The sequence below is a fragment of the Cervus canadensis genome, chromosome 32 (genome assembly GCF_019320065.1).
Source record: "Cervus canadensis isolate Bull #8, Minnesota chromosome 32, ASM1932006v1, whole genome shotgun sequence".
NCBI classification, from domain to species: Eukaryota; Metazoa; Chordata; class Mammalia; order Artiodactyla; family Cervidae; genus Cervus; species Cervus canadensis.
The window spans coordinates 20,205,567-20,221,803 of NC_057417.1; the positions used below are offsets into that span (position 1 = coordinate 20,205,567).

Sequence of the window (16,237 nt, forward strand, 5' to 3'; positions counted from 1 at the left end):
TGGGTGTCCTTTTCTTTACTCTTGGGCATTATAGGGAATTTATAAGCAGTTTGTCTTAAAAGTCTTTCTCCAAATCAACTGAATTTTCCTTAATTAAAATTTTATAACTAAATATAATGAAACATTTTTAAAACACTCAAAAGAGGACTGAATTTTAGGAGAACACGAAGCAAACTGACCTTGATAAACACTAAAGTTTGGGGGTATTTATTCTGAGCCAGGCATTGTGATGAGCACTATGCATACAATTATGTTTTTAACTCTCACAAGGTCCTCCTGGGGCAGGGACAACTATTTCCATTTTTCAGATAAGGAAACAGGGGCTTGGAGATGTGAACTGACAGTAAATTCCTCAGGAGGCTCCAAAAAGTAGCCAGACTGAGATTTAAATGCAAAATTCACAAAGCCTCCAGCACTGCCTTCCACCACGATGTGTTCCAAAGCCAGGTGGCTCCAAAGCGCAGAGGAGAGACCTCCACACTGACGCTGGTGGCCGGGGTGGAGTCTCTCAGATGTCACAGGCCTAGACCTTAAGAAGCTGGAGTCTGGCTGGGAGGATGGATCTGAACCTTTGAACTCATCTCTGCCAACAGGCTGATGGATAATAGGTTGATAACTGCCTGAATTAAAGCCATTCCCATAATATGGAATATGCCATTCCAATAATATGCCCACACATCTGGCAAAAGGGGGCAGGGGTGCTCCTTTCACATCACCCCAGAGAAGTCACACAAGAGCACTGCCCAGGTTGAGAGGAGGGAAGGATCTCTGTCTCTTTATTAAAGCTTTTCATTGCTGGTGGTGTCCTTGCCAGTTGAGGGTGGCAAGGTGTCTGATGGTTCTGGAACACTTTGGAGGCTTCAGGGGTGATGTTGCTCACGACCAGGAACGCCCCCAGAACTGAACTGTTCAATGAGCGGTGAAAGAGGAGCTTTGACATGTTGCAGAGAGACAGAGTGGGGGGAGGGCACGAGAGGCCAAGAGCAGCACCAAAGTTGGGATCATCCTCCAGACGTCAAGTTGCTAGGCAGAGCTCCCTAGAAAAGAATAGAAGTCTTTATTTTAGATCCAAGGCGCATGTCTTTTTATCCTTCCATCCTTCACCTATCCATCCAATCCCTACCCTCAATCATTTATCCACCCACCATTTCCCACCTACCCGTTTATCATTCACCCACCATTCTCTTTCCATCCATCTATCCATCCATCCATCCATCCCATCCATCTATCCACCCACAAATCTATCCATCATTCCCCATTCATAATAGATACTCAATAAACATTTGCTCTTAGTTCCTCTTCTGCCTTCTTCATGAACCCCTCTCTTCTCTGCCAACCTCTTGGAGAGGTTCTCCAGAGCTCCAACCTCAGCGCCCTTGTCTTTCTCATTCTGCACAAACTCTTCCACCCCCACGGCCAGGGCAACTGCACACTCTTTAACTGCCAACCCTCTCCTACATCAGATCTCTAGCACCAGCCTAGACCTCGCCAGTGAGCTTTGAAGCTGCATTTCCAACTGTCTACAGGGTATTTCCACCTGGAGTTCCCAGGGGCCCCTCAAACACAATCTGTCCAAAGGTGGCATCATGCCTGCCATGCCCCAGGAAGAATGAGAAGGCTGGCGAGACTGGGAAAGGGGGAGCAGTCATGGGCAATGAGGTCAGAGAGACAATAGGGTTGGGGAGGAGAGAGATCATGTAGGACTTTGTAAGCCATTGAAGAACTTTGGCTTTGACTCTGGAATGGAGACCTACTGTAGAGTTCTGGGCAGAAGCATGGCATCATCAGACTTAGATATCCCAAGTCAGAAAACTGGGAGTCCTCTGATTCCATCTTTTTTCCCTTACCATTTTTTAATCAATCACCAAACTCATTCTTCCTGGTCTTTATTACTCATATCTACCCTTTCTCTCATCTCTATTATTACTGTGAATATGCAGGACCTACTCATCTCTAGTTTGGTCTCCAATTCCTAATTGACCTTCCAGCCTCTCATCTTTCCCTTTCCAGTTCACTCTCCCCATTGACCACCAGTGTGATGGATCTAAAATTTCAACTTCCCCTGCTCAAAACTCTTCAATGACTCCTCACCTGTAGGAAAACATCTCTGGATCTTAATAAAACACACATAAAGTCCCTTGATTAGTCCCTGGGTACCATGCCTGCACAGTCTAGCAGTAAAACTGCTTCTGCTCCAACTGTCTCCCCAGCCCTAAAGGACACACACAGAGGGACTTCCCTGGTGGTCCAGTGGCTAAGACTCTGTGCCCCCAATTCAGGGGGCCCTGACCAGGTTCAATATCTGGTCAGCAAACTAGATCTCACATGCCGCAACTAAGATCTGGCACAGCCAAAAAAATAAATTTCAACAAAAAAGAATACACGCTTATACCCATGGTCATCCTCCTAGGACTCACCTCTATGCCTTTGTTCATACAAGTCCTACCATTTGGAATACCCCGACCACCTCATTTTCCCCTAGAAATTTCTTTCTTTCAGTGTCACCTCCTCCAGGAAGCTCCATGATTCCTTTCCTTCCTGTCCCAACTGAGGCTGCGAGTAAGTGCTCTTCTCGCTGTTTCCATTTCTGTCATGGGCACTTAGCCATATTTGTTGTAATTGGCCATTTACTTGACTGGCCCCACATTAAACTGTGAACTTTTCAAGGGCAGAGACTGTGTCATTCACTTGTGTCCCAAGTTCCTAAAACAGGGACTATATATGATGTGAACTCTGACTGTATGGTTATTCTGAATGGCCTTGTCATCCCTGGACCCAGTGCATACCTTCTCACGAGGGGATGGCAGGAGATGTGCCTTCGTGCGGGTACGGTTTCTGTCTGAGCTAGAGATGGCAGAAGGGAAAGGAGAGAGGTGAGAACTCAAGTCAAGGACTGGAGCAGAACAGAACAGGACTATGTGGTATAAAATCCCCTTACTCTGCTGGGATGTTGTCAAACCCTGGCTCTCTCCCCTACAGGCTCCTCATCTTTCTCCCAGGACAAAGGGCATCTCCTGTGAAGCCTCACTCACCGGGTATCAGTGCCTCGGGTCTTGGTGAAGAACACTGGAAATAGAGGCCCCAGTCAGAGAAAGTACTATCCCGATAGCCAGAAAGAGATGTGGCTAGTGAGGAAGGGGCTAAGGAGATTCCGGGTCAGGGGTGAGGGACGGGGACTGGGTGAGTGGGTGGGGAGGTGCTGTGTGGTCCCAAGGCTGCTGTGAGATGGGGGAGCCGGGGACAGACTCCTGGAGAGGTCAACTGCGGGTGCGTTGGGGGACTCAGGGACTGGAACTGGGGGTATGAGCGGGTCTCTGGACACAGGGGTCCTCAGATGGGGAGTCACCGTGTTTGGATATCTGAGTCCCTCGGTCTTGTGTCTGTTTTTCCTTGTTGGGCACAGGATTCATGTGGCAAGCAGCAACAAACAAGGCCTCGTCAGTGAGTTCCGTGCTGATCCGTGTCAGGAATTCCTCAGAGCGAGAAACCTTCTGGAAAAGGGAAAGTTGGGGGGTTCAGCCTCAGAGTTCCCACATGGACGGGCCAGGTCTGGAGGTTTCCAGGCTGGGGGCTCTGGGCTCAGGGTTGAGGCCAGAGTCTGAAGGCTGGCAGTCTCAGTGTCCTCAGCCTAAGCACGCTCCACCTCACTTCACCCCCACCCCAAGAAGCCCTCTCCAGTGCTCACCAGATCGCAGCCCAGTGAGGTTGCAGGGGTTGTGGGTTGGGATGGCCGGCTGCCCCTTTTCTCCTCATTCCTGGCAAAAGTGGATGACATTCCCCTGGGGACAGTGGGAGCCCGAGTTAGGCTGCAAAACCAGCTCACTTCTCCCAACCCCAACCCACCACCATTCCCCGGGGCCTTGGAGAACTGTCAGTTGTCTCTCTGAAAAAAAAAAAAAGCAAGCTGGGGGAGAGAAATAGTTGCTTTAAATCTTCCTAGGGGAGGGAGGAGGTGGGACGCCCACAACACCCACCTCCCCTACCCCTTACTTCGCCCAGCAGGGGCCCTCTCTATCCTTCTTCCCACCCAAGGCCCTTCCCAAGACAAGGCAGCCCACTTGCCGCCCCTGACCTAGCAGATGTGTCGAAATCTTGGGCTACTCGGCAGGAGGGGAGACGGAGAGGTCTAACGAGCCCTTTTACGGGCCGTGGGGACGGGGGATTTGGGAGCTGGGGAGGAAGGCTGGAAAGAGAGGAAACCGGGGAGGCGCCGTTGCTATAAAAACCTTGGCGTCTGAGATAGTTCCGTAGCCCCGTTGCCAGGAAATTAAGGATTCTAGAACCAAATGGGGGAGGGCATTTTCCCAGCTGGTCGCATTCGCTTCCCCGGCTTCTCCACCCTCTCTAGATCCCTCCTTGCGAGCATTGACCCCAGGGCCAGTGGCTTGAGAAACTTGGGAAGATCACGGACGGTGGACCTTGGCACCTAATCCTCCCACCACTAGGGGCAGGCGAGAAACAACCCCGCCCCAGGTCGCCTTCCAGCCTCTCTGGCCGTCATCTCTTTGCCTGGGGCCTGAGACAGCAAATGAGGGCCGAGAGAGGGGGCGGGGAAGGGAAAATGTGGGCTGTACCAAATAACTTTGCCTCTTGGGGGTGCAAAGACTCTGGATGGCGGGATCTTTTTGCCATTATGTCCAGGAGTAATATCCTCCGCAGAAAAGAAAGTAGAGACATTTACCTATGCCTGTTCTCTTTTGATCTCTCCTTTTAAGTTATTTCCTTTGCTCAGCGTCGATGATTCTTTGACCCCTCTCCTCCCTCTGTACTTTGGTACGAATCGATGGAAAGGGGCGGAGGGAAGAAAAGGAAAAGGAAGCGGGCAGATCTTAAAGGGGACGCAGCCATTTCTTAAGTCTTGTTCCTTTCTCTAATTTTGCAAGGACAAACGCAGAAAAGTAGGTTCCGGAAGCCGAGCGCAGCTGGAGCAGCAGGGGCCGCAGCTGTAGGCAGCAGCTCCCGCGAGGCAGGCGGAGGCCAGCGTCTGCCCATAGGAAGGGTGGGGGGGGGGGTGTGCGCGCCCCCTGCGCCCGGCTCTCAGCTGGGTCGGCCCATGCTCCGGCCGGCGGCGAGCTTGAACATCTGGGACCCGGCAGGGACCTGCGCACAGTGGGCGTGGCTGATGCGCCGGGCTGGAGAGTGAATCTGCACCCAGGCTGGGACAGAGTTGGCACCTTCAGTTAAGGCCCAGAGCGGCCAGGGGACCTCCGCGATGGCAAGCGAAAATATCTTCCTGTTTGTGCCTAACCTCATCGGTGAGTGCTACCCGCGGCTCCGGGCGGAAAGGGAGGGCCAGGGGCCTTGGGCAGGCTCCCAGATCTGCCCTGTCTCACCCTGTCTCAATTCCAAGGTTATGCTCGGATTGTCTTCGCCATCATTTCTTTCTACTTCATGCCCTGCTGCCCACTCACGGCCTCCTCCTTTTACCTGCTCAGCGGACTTCTGGACGCTTTCGATGGACACGCTGCTCGAGTCCTTAATCAAGGTGACAGACATCTCTTCCAGCCAGCCCACAACCCTCTGCCCCCATATTCCTGCTTCCTCAGGACCTCGGAGTGGGCGGGTACTCGGGAATCCGAGGGCTCTGTCATTCCCATCTCTGTGGAAGGCAGTTTAGAATGACCTGGTTTTGGAGCAGAAGGGATTGAAGCTCCCTGTTGAGAACGAGCGCGACTGGGCATGGCAGTGGCAGTGCTAGAGGCTTTTCTGAATAAAAAGCCAGTCAACAGGTTATTGGGCATCTGCTGTGTGCCAGACTCAAGCGATCAGCATTCCAGAAGGCATGTTTAGAGGGAGGATGGAGAAGGAAGGGAGATAGTTTCTGGAAGGTTGACCTCATTTTTTATAATCTGTTCTTAGACCCACCTCTAAGACTTCGCTAAGACTTCAAATCTTCTTGTCTTGAGACCTGGACCCTTGGTTCTGGATTGATGAGCTGTAGAGCTAGCTAGCTAGCTTTCTCAGGCCCTTCTACAATGTTGTCTCCAGGCTACCAGGCTTCCCCCTTTTATGATATGGTGACCTTTGCCCTTTGACCTTTACACTCCAGCCAGAGCAGTCTGCTTTCCTTTCCCCCCAGTGGATGGTGGGCATTTTCACTCTTACACTCTGCATCAGAGTGATTCACCAAATATGGCCCCTGTCACAGCTCCTCTGTCCCCTGACAGCCCCTTTCCACTGTTTTTCTCAGGGACCCGGTTTGGGGCCATGCTGGACATGCTGACAGACCGGTGCTCCACGATGTGTCTGCTGGTCAACCTGGCCCTGCTGTATCCTCGCGCCACCCTTCTCTTCCAGCTCAGCATGAGCTTAGACGTGGCCAGCCACTGGCTGCACCTCCACAGGTCTGCAGTTCTGGGGATATGGACCAGTGGAGGAAGACGCTACATGGGGAGGGATGAGTGAGACCTTCTCAGGGGGTATCTTCAGGCTTCTGGGGAGGTCTCCTTTTTAGCTGTGCTTTGTTGAGGGAGTCTGGCGAATCTTCTCTGACTCAGCATCCTATTTTACAGTTGGCTTAGTAATCTTTAAAACTCTTCTGAGGATTCCAAAGAGATAACATCCCTTTGGAAGGGGATGGGGCTTTTGAATCCTGATTTTGCTTTCTCCAGCTACCCAGCTAGACTGTAACTTCTGGCCCAATAGTCCTCAGCTGTGCCCCAGTCCCCCCTCTGTTCAGCAGAGGCAATCGCAGTACTTATGTAATGGGGGTTGCACTGAGGATTCGGTGGGCATTCCTGGTAATGCACGCTCATGGATTCCCCCTCTACTTTCTCCCTAAGTTCTGTGATCCGAGGCAGTGAAAGTCACAAGATGATCGACCTGTCTGGAAACCCGGTGCTTCGCATCTACTACACCTCCAGAGTGAGCCTTTGCCGCCCCTCCCTATTTGCTTAGGGCAAGTCCTGGCCCCAGCCCTGGGCCCAGGACAGGATTGGTGGGAAGGGTGTGTGTGAATTGCTCAGGCAGCAGGTGTGCACCGGAGAACTGAGTGACTTGAGGGGTGAGGGAAGGAGGAAGAAGCCAGAGAGGTCTGCAGAACCAGCTCTCTAAAGGCCTTAGGCCATAATAAGGAGTGTAGTCTTCCTCCTGGGTGGGCTGGGCAGTGTTAGTACCTCCAGGTAGGGCAAGGAGGGTAAGAATTGCAGCATTGCTGGGTAAGAATATCTTCCTGTTTGTGCATATCCTTATGATGAGTGCTGCCCATGGCTCCAGGCTGAAGGGGAAGGTGAGGAGCCTTGGGCAGACTGATCTGCCCTGTTCCCCACATCTTCCCCACACCACCCTGCACCCCTCTTTCCCAGTTCCTGGTCCCCTGGCCCTTAGTTGGAGGATGGGAGCCACTGCCCTGCCCTCTTGCTCAAGCAGCCTTTTTGCCATTTGTTTAGCCTGCTCTGTTCACCCTGTGTGCTGGAAACGAGCTCTTCTACTGCCTCCTCTACCTGTTTAATTTCTCCGAGGGACCTTTAGGTAGGAGATGAGGGACTGGGTAGGAGGATGGGAGGGGGTCTGGCCTGCCCGGGGAGACAAGACCCCTGCCTCACCTGCATCCTGTTTTCTCTGGATCACCCTTGATCCCTTCCCACAGTTGGCTCAGTGGGTCTTTTCCGAATGGGCCTGTGGATCACCGCCCCTATCGCCCTGCTCAAGTCTCTCATCAGCGTCATCCACCTGATCACAGCTGCCCGCAACATGGCTGCCTTGGACGCGGCAGATCGGGCCAAGAGGAAGTGACCCTGGAACCTCCAGCCTCTGGCTGCCCACCTGCCCTGGGAGTCTCACTGTGCCACGCGGCTCCCCAGTCTCTTCCTAGGAGGAGGGCCCAGGCTCACATCTTTCCAATTGTGTCATCCAAGCTGCTGGGAAGGGGGGTGGGCATCCTCTTTGGTGATATGACGTTCTCCGTAATCCTGGGGACCAGTCCTCCCACCCCCGTAATCGCCAAGGACCTGGACTTCAAATCAGGAAGGATGCTCAGGAGGCCCCACCCACATGGGCAGTGCTTCGGGGCCCCAGGAGAGCTGGCTGAGGACTGGGCATTGTCACACCTGCTGGCTCAGCCCTGGGGTCTCGCTTGGCCTGAGACCTTAGGGATTTGAGTAAGGGAGGTGGGATAGGGGCCAGGGTTCCCAAGAGGCAGGGATTCAGACCTCTGCCCCTGGCTGGAGGAAGCCTGTGGGTACTGTGGCTGGGAGAGAAGGTGCCGTCAAGATCCCCGTTGCAATCTCCTCTGTCCTGGCTCTGAAGGCCTTGATAATAAAGGAGGGGATGTCACTGTTCTAGAGTTGGTTTCCTTGGAGATACTCTTGGAGCAGGGCCAGTGTTGAGGGGAGAGGTTGGGGGGAAAATGATGATCCATCTGGATACTAGTTTACTGGCTGGCTCCTTCCTATCACTCCTCAGTGACCTCAGAGCCCCTCCCTGCCACCCAAGCTCATTCTGTGTCCTCTGCCTACTTGCTTTATTTTCTTTACAACACCTGTCACTGGCTGTCTACAGTTACTTGTGTACCTGATATTTTCTACACTCACTAAAAAGTAAACTCCACAAGGGCACAGACTTTTCTTATTCTTTTTCTGTCCCTACAAAAAAGATTAATCTTGACCTGGCATATCATAGCTGCTTAGTAAAGACTTATGAATAGATGGGTTGGTTTCTGAGAGTGTGGTTCTTTGACCACTTATGGGGTATTTCTGGAAAATTCAGCTTCTTGGACCCTGCACCAGACCTCCAGAGTTGGGAATTAAGGGATAGGCCAAGAAGTCTGGGATTGTAATAAACCCCAGCTGACTGATTCTTTTTCCCAATTACACTGAGAATCACTGACCCTTCTTAAACATTTTGTGGGTACCTACCAATAGGGGATATTGTTCTGGGCATGTGTCCCTAACAGCTTACCCTTGCTGCCTGGCATCAGCTTTGAAAAGAAAGACTATATTGAACCAGATACCATATGCCCGATCCTGTACTGGGGATTCTTTGCAGATATAACTTATTTTACCCTTCTAAGAGCTATCCAAGAGGGGCTCATGTCTGTTATTGTTGCTCAGTTGTGTCCGACTCTGTGATCCCATGGACTGCAGCACACCAGGCTTCCCTGTCCATTAGCAACTCCCGCAGATTGCTCAAACTCATGTCCATTGAGTTGCTGATGCCATCCAACCATTCTCATCCTTTGTTGCCCCCTTCTCCCATCCAAGTACTAACTAGGCCCAACCCTGCTTAGCTTCCAAGATCAGACGAGATTGGGCGCGTTCAGGGTGGTATGGCCGCAGACTGTTGCCCCCTTCTGCCTTCAATCTTTCCTAGCATCAGGGTCTTTTCCAATGAATCGGCTGTTCACGTCAGGTGGCCAAAGGATTGGAGCTTCAGCATCCGTCCTTCCAGTGAATATTCAGGGTTGGTTTCCTTTAGGATTGACTGGTTGGATCTCCTTGCTCTTCAAGGGATTCTCAAAGGTCTTCTCCAGCACCACAATTTGAAAGCATCAATTCTCTGGCGCTCAGCCTTCTTTGTGGTCCAACACTCACATCCATATGTGACTACTGGAAAAACAATACCTTTGACTGTATGGACGTTTGTCAGCAAAGAGGCCTGCATGTCTGAGGGCTGACATTTATCAGATGTGTATTGAGCCTCAACTCCTGCTGTAGGCCCAGGGGATTCAGTGAAAAGGAGGCCACTGGCTAGCCAGGGAAGAGATGAAGCCATTAGGAGGGTGCTTGTTGAAGGGTGGGGGTAGAATGTGCTGTAGTGCTTTGGGTGTCTTAAGAAAGCTGGTAATGGTAATTGGGGAGGGAAGGGTTAATGCAGAGGTGGATTGATTCTCAACTGACTGAGTGGGGAGGCGGCCTGAGAGCACCCGGGGCAGTTGCCAAAGGAAAATGGAAGCAGGTCGATGTGGCTGGAACACTGAACGCTGGGGGTTGGGGGCCGGAGAGCTGATGAAAGGTAGGGCAGAAGCCAGCAGCAGCCTGATGAACCCAAGAGAGCTTTTGGACTTCACCCTGAGGGCCACGAGGAGGTGCTGTAGGAATCTTTCAAAATAATAGGTACATTATTCATAGGCAAAAATAGTAAGTTGCACACATTACCAAAGGATGACGAGGTCTTCCTGCCACTTGAAGCTCCCAGTTCTCCCCAGAGGCAACCACTGGTATTCATTGCTTATGTAGCTAAATGAATTCTTCACATGTACCCATATTCTGTATTTTAAAATTCATTTTGTATATTTGCTGGTCTGCTAATGAAACCCAGCGGGACCTTGTGGGGCTCCTGGGTAAAAATCCTTTCTGTGTGCCCCATTTCTTGTTTGTAGGAAATAGGCTTCTTTCAGCCTCCTTGACTTTCCCTGAATTCCCAAGGGCAGGTTCAAACAGTTGCTAATCAGAGAAAAGGAGGGGTTGCAGAAATAAGGGAGGGGCAGTTAAGCAGGGCAGCCTCTATACAGTCAAAAAAACAAGACCTGGAGCTGACTATGACTCAGATCATGAGCTCCTTACTGCAAAATTCAGGCTTAAATTGAAGAAGGTACGGAAAACCCCCTAGGCCATTCAGGTATGACCTAAATCAAATCTCTTATGATTATACAGTGGGGGTGACAAATAGATTCAAGGGATTAGATCTGGTAGACAAGAGTACCTGAAGAACTATGGGCGGGGATTCATAACATTGTACAGGAAGTGGTGATCAAAACCATCCCCAAGAAAAAGAAATGTAAGAAGGCAAAATGGTTGTCTGAGGAGGCCTTACAAATAGCTGAGAAAAGAAGGGAAGCTAAAGGCAAAGGAGAAAGGGAAAGATATACCTACCTGAATGCAGAATTCCAGAGAATAGGAAGGAGAAATGAGAAAGCCTTCTTAAGTGAACAATGCAAAGAAACAGGAAAACAATAGAATGGGAAAGACTAGAGATCTCTTCAAGAAAATTAGAAAAGAAAAAAAGAAAATTAGAGATACCAAGGGAACACTTCATGCAAAGATGGGCACAATAAAGGACAGAAAAGGCAAGGACCTAACAGAAGCAGAAGAGATTAAGAAGAGGTGGCAAGAATACACAAAAGAACTATACAAGAAAGGTCTTAATGACCTGGATAATCACAATGGTGTGATCACTCATCTAGAGCCAGATATTCTGAAGTGCAAAGTCAAGTGGGCCTTAGGAAGCATTACTATGAACAAAGCTAGTGGAGGTGATGAAATTCCAGCCGAGCTATTTCAAATCTTAAAAGATGATTCTGTTAAAGTGCTGCCCTCAGTATGCCAGCAAATTTGGAAAACTCAGCAGTAGCCACTGGACTGGAAAATTTCAGTTTTCATATCAATCCCAAAGAAGGGCAGTGCCAAAAAATGTTCAAACTATTGCACAATTGCACTCATCTCACAGTCTAGCAAAGTAATGCTCAAAATTCTCCAAGCTAGGCTTCAACAGTACTTGAATCGAGAACTTCCAGATGTATAAGATGGATTTAGAAAAGGCAGAGGAACCAGAGATCAAATTACCAGCATCCATTGGATCATAGAAAAAGCAAGGGAATTCCAGAAAAACATCTGCTTCATTGACTACGCTAAAGTCTTTGACTGTGTGGATCACAACAAACTGTGGAAAATTCTTAAGGAGGTGAAAATACCAGACCACCTTACCTGCCTCCTGAGACACCTGTATGCTGGAGAAGAAGCAATAGTTAGAACTGGACGTGGAACAACGGATTGGTTCTAAATTGAGAAAGGATTACATCAATGCTGTAAATTGTCACCCTGCTTATTTAATTTATATGCAGAGTACATCATGTGAAATGCCGGGCTGGATGAATCAAGAGGGAATCACAATTGCCAGGAAAAATATCAGCAAACTCAGATATGCAGATGATACCACTCTAATGGTAGAAATCAAAGAGGACCTAAAGAGCCTTTTGAGGGTTAAAGAAGAGAGTAAAAAGCTGGCTTAAAACTCAGCATTCAAGAAATTAAGATCATGGCATCCAGTCCCATCATTTCATGGTAAATAGATTGGGAAAAAGTAGAAACAGTGACAGATTTCATTTTCTTGGGCTCCAAAATCACTGCAGATGGTGACTGCAGCCACCAACTAAAAGACGCTTGCTCCTTGGAAGAAAAGCTATGACAAACCTAGACAGAGTATTAAAGAGCAGAGACATCACTTTGCCGACAAAGGTCCATATAGTCAAAGTTATGGTTTTTCCAGTAGTCATGTACAAATGTTAGAGTTGGACCGTAAAGAAGGCTGAGCACCAAAGAATTGATACTTTAGAACTTTGGTGCTGGAGAAGACTCTTAAGAGTCCCTTGGACAGCAAGGAGATCCAACCAGTCAGTCCTAAAGGGAATCAACCCTGAATATTCACTGGAAGGATTGATGCTGAAGCTGAAGCTTCAGTACTTTGGCCACCTGATGCGAAGAGCCAATTCACTGAAGAGCCAATTCTGAAGCTGGGAAAGATTGAGGGCAGGAGGAAAAGGGAGCGATAGAGGATGAAATGTCTGGATGGCATCATTGACTCAATAGACATGCGTTTGAGCAAACTCCAGGAGATAGTGAAGGATAGGGAGGCCTGGGGTGCTGCAGTCCCTGGGGTTGCAAAGGGTCTGTCCTGACTGAGCAACTGAGCAACAAGTACAGCTTTGGGGCTGGGTCCTGGTTCCTCCTCAAGGAATATATATAACAATACCTTTGAGGTCTTCTGCAGAACCAAAGCCCCCACTCAGGTGGAGGATGGTGACTTCCGGCTGGAGCACAGCCCTGTTACCTCATTACCAACCAATCAGAAGGAAGTCACACACCTTGCAGCCCTCACCCCACATTCTGCCTGTTAAAACCTCCCCTCAAACCGTTGGGGAGTTTTGAGCAGGAGCCACCAACCGTTCTTCTCCCATGGCCCTGCAATAAACCTTTCTGCACTCCAAACTACAAGGTTTCAATTTATTTGACCTCACTATGCATCGGGTACACACACTTGTGTTCTGTAACACTAACACAAGCCGTTCCACGAGCTTTTTATGTGCATTACCATTTCACCTCACATCTGCGCTCTTCTGTGTACTAAACAATACAAGAAGCCCATTTTCCAGAGAGGAAATCTAGGTCCTGAGAGGAGTCCATCCTGGTTGGCTTGGCTCCAGAGCTGGCGCCGTTAACCTTTACCACGCTGCAGTCCATGTCAGCAGTCTTTTTTTTTTTTTTGCCGTCTTCTCAATGGTGGCATTAAATTCCATGGTTTATTTGTTTAAGTAGGTCCTGCCACCTCAAACAGTGTTTGACTCACCTGAGCCCTCTGGGGGCACCTGTAGGATGAACGTTGAAGGGCTTTCAGCAGGGTGATGGCAGGGACTGATTTGTACTTGGCCCTCACCAGTTGAGCAGCCCCTCCAACTGCAGGCGTTCCCCCGGCAGCCTGCTCCCAGGCAGGTGGGAGGCTGAGCAGTGGTCCTTCATCCTTCATCCTTCATGAGTCAGCTTGATGCCGAAAGCTCAGCTTCTCTGTGCACCAGTCCGGAATCGAATCTCAGAGACAGAGTTTGGGGTGAAGTAGAAAAGGAGAGCATTGTTGCTTTGCCAGGCAAAGGGGGCCAGAGCTGGCTGATGGCCTCAAAACCATGTGTCTCCCCTTGGGGAAGAATGAACTGTTATAGTAATTGTTCAAAGGGGATTATATGATCAGCTCGTGGACATTCTTGGGATGGGTTGGTGGTGAGGTTAGTAGGAGTCAGCATCATCACCCTTCAGGTCCAACTGGTCTGGGGGCTACATACTTATGGGCCGCATACCATTGTTAATTGTTGTTTACTTCTCCCTCCTGGAGGGGGTTTCAGTATCTGCAAAATAGCTTAAAGATATTGTTGTGTGTATCTGTCAATGGGGAAACAGGAGCCTACCCCAAGGCTGCTCTCTCTTTTTTTATGCAATTTTATTTATCTATTTTTGGCTGTGCTGGGTCTTCATTGCTGCACTGGCATTTCTCTAGTTGCAGCGAGCAGGGGCTACTCTCTAGCCACGTGTGTGGGCTTCTCATTGCATTGGCTCCTCTTGTGGACCATGGGCTCTAGAGCACAGGCTCAGTAGTTGTGGCACACGATTAGTTGCTCCGAGGCATGTGGGATCCTCCCATATCAGGGATCAAACCTGTGTCTGCTGCATTGGCAGGCAGATTCTTTACCACTGAGCCACCAGGGAAGTCCCTCAAGTCTGCTCTTGACTCTTTCTTTCGGGTCTCACATCCTCTCTTGAACCTGCCCATTGGAACTAAGGGAAGGTTATGGAGGCTGCTTCCTGTAGTCAAAGAAATGGGGGATATGAAAAGGCTTTGTGTCCGGGAGCCCCACAGAGCCCTGCATGGTATTAAGATCTCCCTTCCGACCAGATGAGTCCTCCAAGCACTCACTCCAGCCCCACAGCTCTGACTGGTTCCTTGACTCTTTGGCCCTAACCATTTATACATATATCAGACATCAGACATCTCTATTCGTGTAAACTAAGCAAGTGTACTACAGTGTGGGTTGCTCAGTCACATCCGACTCTTTGCCACCCCATGGACTGTAGTCCACCAGGCTCCTCTGTCCATGGAATTCTCCAGGCAAGAATACTGGAGTGGGTAGCCATTCCCTTCTCCAGGGGATCTTCCCAACCCAGGGATCGAACCCGTGTCTCCTGCCCTGGCAGGTGGATTCTTTAACACTGAACTACCAGGTTAAATCCTAATTCCGGAGATGAGGGACTCAGGTGCCAACTGATTTTCAACGCCCATCTTCCAAGTGCACCTCGCTTGCTTGCATCTCATGTAGGCAGAGATGCAGGGGGAGGATTGCTCGAGGCTGGTTTATTGGATGGCAGGGAACTGGCACCAGCAACATCCACTCCCATCAATTGGCTGCTAGTCGGTCATGTGGCAACTTCTACATGCAGAGGAGGTTGGGAAAGAGATTAGTTGTGGGCCTAGGAGGAAGAGAAAATAGATTTGGTAGACAAAGTCTTTTGCTGGTTAAGGACCATTTTTTCTTCTGCAAGAGATACGTCAGTCAATTTATTTGGTATTTAACCAAAGAAAAGCTATTTGTTCCAGAGCTAGAGGAAAACAGGCCGTGATGATCTACATTGGAGATCACACCATTCTGCATTTAACAGGCAATTTAAGGGACCTTCAAGGGTAAATTTAGTACCAAGGGACTGAGAATTTGGCTCCAGTGTGAACTGGAATTCCACTATATTTCCAACAAGGCCTGCTTTCCTATCATAGAGATATATCTTGTCTTCCCACTATATAATCAGTGCTGGGGAGATAGTGAAAACCCATCTTTATGCGTACAGTTTAAAGAGCAACTTCTATTAGCTTATTGGATTTCACAACCTTATGAGGTATATGTAGTCAGGACAGGCTAGATTATGCTGTGGTAAAAAGCTCCCCCACAAACCGCAGTGAGTGCACAGAGGAAATGTTTCTCACTTCTGTTGCATGTCTACTGTGGGTTGGGTGTGGCTCTGTTTCACGCCATTTTTCTCTGGGACCCAGGTCAATATTTGAATATTGCTGGTTAACACGGAAAAGGAAAAAGTGTGGTGATGCATTCCCTCTTGCATTTCATTGGCCAGAAGAAGTCATAGGCCGAGCCCAGTGGCCATTGGAGATCTATGTGGAGGCATCAAGTCATCAACTGAAAATGAGCTTAGAGCTCGGAGGTGAGGTCAGCGATGGAGAAATTTTGAATCTAAAGCCAGGAGACTGGCCAAGGATGTAGCCTTGTAAAGGAACAAGGTGCTGGGAATTCCCTGGTAGTCTGGTGGTTAGGACTCCAAGCTTTCGCTGCAGAGGGCGCTGGCCAGGGAACAAAGATCCAGTAAACCACACTGAGTAGCCAAAAAAAAAAAAAAGTCGGGGGGGAGAGAAAGAGAACAAGGCTCAGGGTGACTCATGACTTAGCGGCTGAGCAGAGAAAGTGGGGTTGGCCAAGGAAACTGAGGCACAGCCAGGGAGGTGGAAGGAAAAGAGGAGCAGGCTAGGCGATGGGAGCCTGTGGTAGGAGGCAGGCAGCCGCTGTGCTGAAAGATGGGAGGGGCTGAAGGAGAGGACCTAACTTCTGGGTTTAGCAATAGTCCTGTGATGCCGAATAGAGCTGTTTGCATTAAGCAAGGGGTGGAGACAGAAGTTAATTGGTGAGGTTTGAGGAGATAATGAGAGGTAAGGAATGGAAACTGAGAACTTTGGCTAGGAAGGAGGAGATAAGGCA

The 16,237-nt window shown here is 49.6% G+C and overlaps 2 protein-coding genes across 2 annotated transcripts; one reads left to right on the forward strand and one right to left on the reverse strand.

Annotated features, from left to right (window-relative positions):
* Positions 1 to 748: 748 nt before the first annotated feature.
* On the reverse strand, positions 749 to 4,220 carry LOC122433361 (putative protein T-ENOL). Its single transcript, XM_043456208.1, has 6 exons — positions 4,073 to 4,220; positions 3,686 to 3,779; positions 3,347 to 3,491; positions 3,033 to 3,066; positions 2,787 to 2,844; positions 749 to 1,037 (listed from the first exon to the last, which is right to left on the reverse strand). Exons 2-6 carry the CDS (start codon positions 3,773 to 3,775, stop codon positions 1,002 to 1,004), a joined length of 363 nt encoding a protein of 120 aa, XP_043312143.1. The 5' UTR covers positions 3,776 to 3,779; positions 4,073 to 4,220; the 3' UTR covers positions 749 to 1,001.
* Positions 4,221 to 4,807: 587 nt separating this feature from the next.
* On the forward strand, positions 4,808 to 8,279 carry CDIPT (CDP-diacylglycerol--inositol 3-phosphatidyltransferase). The gene is made up of 6 exons (XM_043456207.1): positions 4,808 to 5,255; positions 5,351 to 5,485; positions 6,191 to 6,344; positions 6,783 to 6,864; positions 7,389 to 7,470; positions 7,589 to 8,279. The coding sequence occupies exons 1-6, from the start codon at positions 5,213 to 5,215 to the stop codon at positions 7,732 to 7,734; spliced, it is 642 nt and encodes a 213-aa protein (XP_043312142.1). The 5' UTR covers positions 4,808 to 5,212; the 3' UTR covers positions 7,735 to 8,279.
* The last annotated feature ends 7,958 nt before the right edge of the window (positions 8,280 to 16,237 follow it).

Coding starts and splice junctions, on each gene's coding strand:
- LOC122433361 (XM_043456208.1), bottom strand. CDS start 3,775: ATGTCATCCACTTTTGCCAGGAATGAGGAGAAAAGGGGCAGCCGGCCA. Junction 3,492..3,685: donor CCTCACTGGGCTGCGATCTG/GTGAGCACTGGA, acceptor TCCCTTTTCCAG/AAGGTTTCTCGCTCTGAGGA. Junction 2,845..3,032: donor ACCCGAGGCACTGATACCCG/GTGAGTGAGGCT, acceptor TGCCATCTCTAG/CTCAGACAGAAACCGTACCC.
- CDIPT (XM_043456207.1), top strand. CDS start 5,213: ATGGCAAGCGAAAATATCTTCCTGTTTGTGCCTAACCTCATCG. Junction 6,345..6,782: donor CACTGGCTGCACCTCCACAG/GTCTGCAGTTCT, acceptor TTTCTCCCTAAG/TTCTGTGATCCGAGGCAGTG. Junction 6,865..7,388: donor GCATCTACTACACCTCCAGA/GTGAGCCTTTGC, acceptor CCATTTGTTTAG/CCTGCTCTGTTCACCCTGTG.